General features: G+C 40.9%; 1 protein-coding gene across 1 annotated transcript in view; it reads left to right on the top strand.

Annotated features, from left to right (window-relative positions):
- Nucleotides 1–2,211: 2,211 nt before the first annotated feature.
- ranbp10 (RAN binding protein 10) overlaps nucleotides 2,212–6,000 on the top strand; it is a 37,427-nt gene continuing 33,638 nt past the window's right edge. Inside the window, exons 1-3 of the mRNA XM_048605994.1 lie at nucleotides 2,212–2,218; nucleotides 2,909–3,017; nucleotides 5,235–5,383. Coding sequence (XP_048461951.1) covers nucleotides 2,212–2,218; nucleotides 2,909–3,017; nucleotides 5,235–5,383 — 265 coding nt within the window. The remainder of the gene's footprint in view (nucleotides 2,219–2,908; nucleotides 3,018–5,234; nucleotides 5,384–6,000) is intronic.

Genomic DNA, 6,000 nt, shown 5'->3' with positions numbered 1-6,000 from the left:
TATGCTTCTAAAAACAAGCTTTCACAAAATAACTGTTTAGTTTATATAATGTTTTCCTGCTGTGGGTAATAAATAACAAACCCACAACAGTGTCTTGAATTCAATATTTTGACTTTAGCTGCCTCGAAGGGTTATACAGCTTTGCTTTTGGCTATCAGTAACTTACCTCTAGAGATATCGTCTGTCCCTTGCAGACACAAAACCCAGCCTTACCCTCTATTTTCATAGCAGTATAAAGTGCAGTGATGCTGCAATTTAAAGTTGTTGCTGTAAAGCGGAGTTAGTGAAGCCCTACTTGTTTCTCTACACAGACTCTGAGGAGCCTGTACCATAGTCAGTTTGTTTCAGTGCTAGCAGTCTCATTCTAAATCAAGAGGTCATCTTTTCAGGTCTTAGATGGGCCTTAAAAACATCATCTGTGCGACCACTTCAATGCAGTATTTGGGAGTATTCTGTTGTCAGAGCTATTGTTTTTCAGATCATGCATCGAACTAAAAGTGTTGACTGCCTGATTAAAAAAGAGAAAAGAGGGAAACCAGGGAATTAACATGACATCTATTGGGAAATTACCAGAGTCCAGGTGAAGGTTAGAGTTTCAGCTGACCAAAAGGAGCCAGAATGAATTTGTAAAGGATATGACATGAGTGAACCCAAGTGAATGTTTTGAAGGAGTAACTAAAGTGGTGAACAGAGAAATGTGTATGGGAGTTATTTACATGGACATCAGCAAAGTATTTAATTAAAGACCCTTGTAAAGGACTGCTAGTTAAAGTTGAAGCTCGTGGAATTGAGACCAAATTGTTGGATTAGTTATGAAATCGGCTGTGGAGACTGGGTAATTAGCAGTACTATAATTGGCAGCATGTGACCTGTGATGCCCATTAAAGATTTGGGTTGGATGCATGAGTACTTATATATTAATGATTTGGATGGAATTGACTGCAGCATATATCAGTTTGACAATAACAAAATTAGGCGACATTATAAACAGTTTGGGTGGAAGCAGAAATGTAGAACGGATATTAAAAGATTGAGGGAATGGGCAAAACTATGGGAAAATAGATTTTAGTGTCGACAAATCTAAGGGCATCCACTTTGAACCCAAAAGATCAAAAGTAGAAACAGTGATTATCAGAGACTTGGGGTCCAGGTAAGTAGATTATTAAAATGTCATGAATAGGAACAGAAAAATAATCAAAAATCAAGAATGCTGATCTCTATAGCTAGAGGATGTAAGGGGATAAAAGTTATATTACTGTCCTGATTAATTAGATCACACCTGAAGTACTGTAAATGATTCTGGGCATCAAGCATTATGAAATTTACTGTAATGATGTATGTAATTCAAAGTTACTCCACCAAGGCTACATTATACAAACTAGGGTTATATTGCCAGGAAACATGGGAGTTATGTGTTCAAGGATTTCTCACATGCTAAGTAGATAGAGACAAGCTATTCATTTCTACTGGTTGAGTAGATTCAGCCTAGGGGCCATAACCCCAAAATTGGAGCCAGAGTGTGGTTGATGGTGAGGGAAATTAGGAGTTCACTTGGCAAATGCAAATTAATGCTAGATAATTTGTTGATTTTAAAATTTAAGATTGATAAATTTGTGTTAATAAAAGGATGTTAAGGCATATTTTACAAAGGTGGGTAAATGGAGTTCGGTTGTAGATCAGTATTTATCAACCTGGATGGTGTAAAATAGGCTCACTTGGCTAAATAGCTTTGTATTTTCTTTTTTAGATGGATATGGATTATTTCATCTATGTGTATTTGAGAAAGAGCAGAGGCATTTTCTAACAAACCTTCATCCCTCAACCAATTCTGATAAACTGGTCATTTATCGCTACTGTATAAGATCTTGCTGTTTGCAAATTAGCTGTTGATTGTTTACATAATGGTAATAACCACGTCTCAAATGTAATCAATTACTTGTGAAACCCACCTGGGAGTTACCATTGACCAGAATCTTAACTGGCCATGCATATTAATACTGTGTCTACAAGACCAGGTCAAAGGCTGTGTCAAGCAACTTGCCTCCTGCCTCCCCAGTGCCTATCTACCACCTGCAAAGTACAAGTCAGGAGTGTGATGAAGAGTACTCTCCACCTGCCTGGATGAGTGAAACTGTTAACATCACTCAAAGCTTGGCACCATCCAGGACAAAGTACACTTCATAGACATTCTAACTCCTTCCACCACCAACAATGAGCGGTAGGAGTGTATACCATTTACAAGATACAATATGTCAAACTGCTAATGTTTCTTAAACAGCACCTTGAAACCTGTGACCTCTACTACGTAGAAGGACAAGGACAGCAGATAAATTGAAACATCACCACCTTCAAGTAACCCTCCAAGCCACATACCATCCTGACTTGGAACTAAATTGTTGATTCTTCACTGTTCCTAAGTTTAAAATCTTAGAATTCCCTCCCAAACTGCATTGTGGGTTTACTTACATCCCACGGAGTGCATCAGTTCAAGAAGGAGTTCTCCACTTCCCTCTGAAAGGCAGTTAGTGATAGGCAATAAATGCTTGCCTAGTCTGTGATCCAACCCTAACCTACATGCCATGATTGAATATTAAAAGCTTGTCTGCAACAATTTTCCACCGTGGTTGGTGGAAATTTTTGAAGCAAAACATTTTTAAAGCCATGCTTCAGCAATGAATACTGGCATTTAAACTAAGCCCTTTTAGTTGAAAGGTCCAGTCAATGACCCAGTGTTCAATTTATTTAAAATGGGAAAGATTTCCGAACAGTTTCTGACCAGGTGATGCTACCTCTGCGGTACAGGTTGGATTGGGTCATCAATATACTAACATTTTGGTAAGATTCACCATTTTAAAATAAAAATGGAACGAAACTGTATTGGTAATTGTAGTTATCACATCTTTTTCAGGAATACAAAAGCTAGTTTTATCAGGAAGAGTGGGTGAAGCTATAGAAGCAACACAACAACTATATCCAGGATTACTTGAGCGTAATCCAAATTTGCTCTTCATGTTAAAGTAAGTAAACTCATACATTAAACTTGTGATTTGTTTGTTTGAAGATGGCATGTGAGCAGGGGTAGGTTGCAGTTTTGCTCAAGCGAGGGCACGTAGCTGTAGCTCCATTAATGGCACACGCTTGATGGACTCCCTGGGAAGCACAAATCGTTTTCAGCTTAGGGTCTCATTTAAAACAGACTGTTAGCTGATCAGTGCTTGTTAAGTGTGAGCGAGAGGCTTGATCTTTATGTCGTCATCGTCTATAGGAATAGTGCCAGAAGACTGGAGACTAGCAAATGTTGTCCCCTTGTTCAAGAAGGACAGTAGAGACAACCCTGGTAATTGTAGACCAGTGAGCCTTACTTCGGTTGTGGGTAAAGTGTTGGAAAGGATTATAAGAGATAGGATTTATAATCATCATCTAGAAAGGAATAATTTGATTAGGGATAGTCAACACGGTTTTGTGAAGGGTAGGTTGTGCCTCACAAACCTTATTGAGTTCTTTGAGAAGGTGACCAAACAGGTGGATGAGGGTAAAGCGGTTGATGTGGCGTATATGGATTTCAGTAAAGCGTTTGATAAGGTTCCCCATGGTAGGCTATTGCAGAAAATACGGAGGCATGGGATTGAGGGTGATTTAGCGGTTTGGATCAGAAATTGGCTAGCTGTAAGAAGACAGAGGGTGGTGGTTGATGGGAAATGTTCGTCCTGGAGTTCAGTTACTAGTGGTGTACCTCAAGGATCTGTTTTGGGGCCACTGTTGTTTGTCATTTTTATAAATGACCTGGATGAGGGCGTAGAAGGATGGATTAGTAAATTTGCGGATGACACCAAAGTGGGTGGAGTTGTGGATAGTGCGGAACAATGTTGCAGGTTACAGAGGGACATAGATAAGCTGCAGAGCTGGGCTGAGAGGTGGCAAATGGAGTTTAATGTGGAAAAGTGTGAGGTGATTCACTTTGGAAGGAGTAACAGGAATGCAGAGTACTGGGCTAATGGTAAGATTCTTGGTAGTGTGGATGAGCAGAGAGATCTCGGTGTCCATGTGCATAGATCACTGAAAGTTGCCACCCAGGTTGATAGCGTTGTTAAGAAGGCGTACGGGATGTTAGGTTTTATTGGTAGAGGGATTGAGTTTCGGAGCCATGAGGTCATGTTGCAGCTGCACAAAACTCTGGTGCGGCCGCACTTGGAGTATTGCGTACAGTTCTGGTCACTGCATTATAGGAAGGATGTGGAAGCATTGGAAAGGGTGCAGAGGAGATTTACCAGGATGTTGCCTGGTATGGAGGGAAGGTCTTATGAGGAAAGGCTGAGGGACTTGAGGCTGTTTTTGTGAGAGAGAAGAAGGTTAAGAGGTGACTTGATAGAGACATACAAGATGATCAGACGATTAGACAGGGTGGACAGTGGGAGCCTTTTTCCTCGGATGGTGATGGCTAGCATGAGGGGACATAGCTTTAAATTGAGGGGTGATAGATGTAGGACAGATGTCAGAGGTAGGTTCTTTACTCAGAGAGTAGTAATGGCGTGGAATGCCCTGCCTGCAAAAGCAGTAGACTCGCCAACTTTAAGGGCATTTAAATGATCATTGGATAAACATATGGATGATAATGGAATAGTTTAGGTTAGATGGGCTTCAGATTGGTTTCACAGGTCGGCGCAACATCAAGGGCCGAAGGGCCTGTACTGCGCTGTAATGTTCTATGTTCTATGTTAGACTGAAATGTGGGAGATCTGCCAGCTCCATGAACAAGCTGAGCTGGAAATTTTGTATTATTGTTGGGAGGGAGTGGTGTGACTTACACAGGAGTGGGAGTTTACATGGCAACATAGAGCCAGGTGAGGCAGGAAGACTGGTAATAGATGTTCAGCCCTCCCAAAGTTGGTGCTGGTTTTTTTGAAGTTGTCTCCATTGTTCCTTTATTGAATGACAGGTTCCTTGCTATCTAGTTTGTATCTTGTTTGTACTTGAAGATTACAAGCTAAAAATCAGGTGTAGAACCCTGATTTTCATGTTCAGGTAACTTTTCTTTGTTTCAACAACAAGTGGACTTATACATAGAAAGGACAGCTCCTGTTTCTTTGGCATTATTGCCTACTGTATTATTTGTAAACAGGATAGCTGGCAGTTGAAAACCATTCATGGGATGTTTTCTCAAAGTTATTTGTTTTGACTTTTCATTTTGTCCTTTTCGTTTTGCTCAAGACGTATTCTTTGCTCTTGTTGTGTAGGTGTCGGCAGTTTGTGGAGATGGTGAATGGTACAGACAGTGAAGTGCGCTGTTTCAGTGGCCGTAGTCCCAAGTCCCAAGATAGCTATCCTGGATCACCCAATATGAGCCCTAGACACGGAGCAAATAACACTCACTTCAACAATGCAGGTATGGTGTTAAGTCCAGGCAATATATTGATGGGGAAAGAATCCTCTCTCCTCCCGCTAGCCCCCCCCCCCACACACACACACACACACACACACACACACACACACACACACACACACAAAGTCACTATGGCATTCACTGTTGTTTCTGCCTTCGTTATTTGATAATGGTAAAATAAGAAGATCACCTGGTTCCTATCTTGGGATTTACACCAAATCAATTGATTATTAATTTAGACATTGTGTACCTTGTTTTTTCAGGATATCTTAGCACATGGGCGGCCTGCTTAAGTAAACTTATTGAGTTGTTTGAATCACAGCACTATCGCTAAGTGAGAAGTCAGGTCTCAAAGACACCACAGATGGAACGGAAATTGGTACCACCAGCACAGAATTCAGTCTGATCCATTTAGGCTGTCTAGCCGACTGAGTTGACCAGCAGACCCCCGAAGTATCAGAGTTGCTGTGGCAAACACTCAGCATATTGTAACGGTGTGAATAGTGATGACAGAGGCTCCAATTTATTTGGATCATGTCTCTCCACTCTTAACACTTGCTGTTGGCATGCTTTGGAAGGATTTACAAGTTGATTTGCTACCTGTTTAGCTGTATCACAAA

The sequence above is a fragment of the Rhincodon typus genome, chromosome 15 (assembly GCF_021869965.1).
Source record: "Rhincodon typus isolate 14 chromosome 15, sRhiTyp1.1, whole genome shotgun sequence".
In the NCBI taxonomy this organism is placed as follows: Eukaryota; Metazoa; Chordata; class Chondrichthyes; order Orectolobiformes; family Rhincodontidae; genus Rhincodon; species Rhincodon typus.
This window is presented reverse-complemented; position numbering and strand designations above follow the sequence as displayed.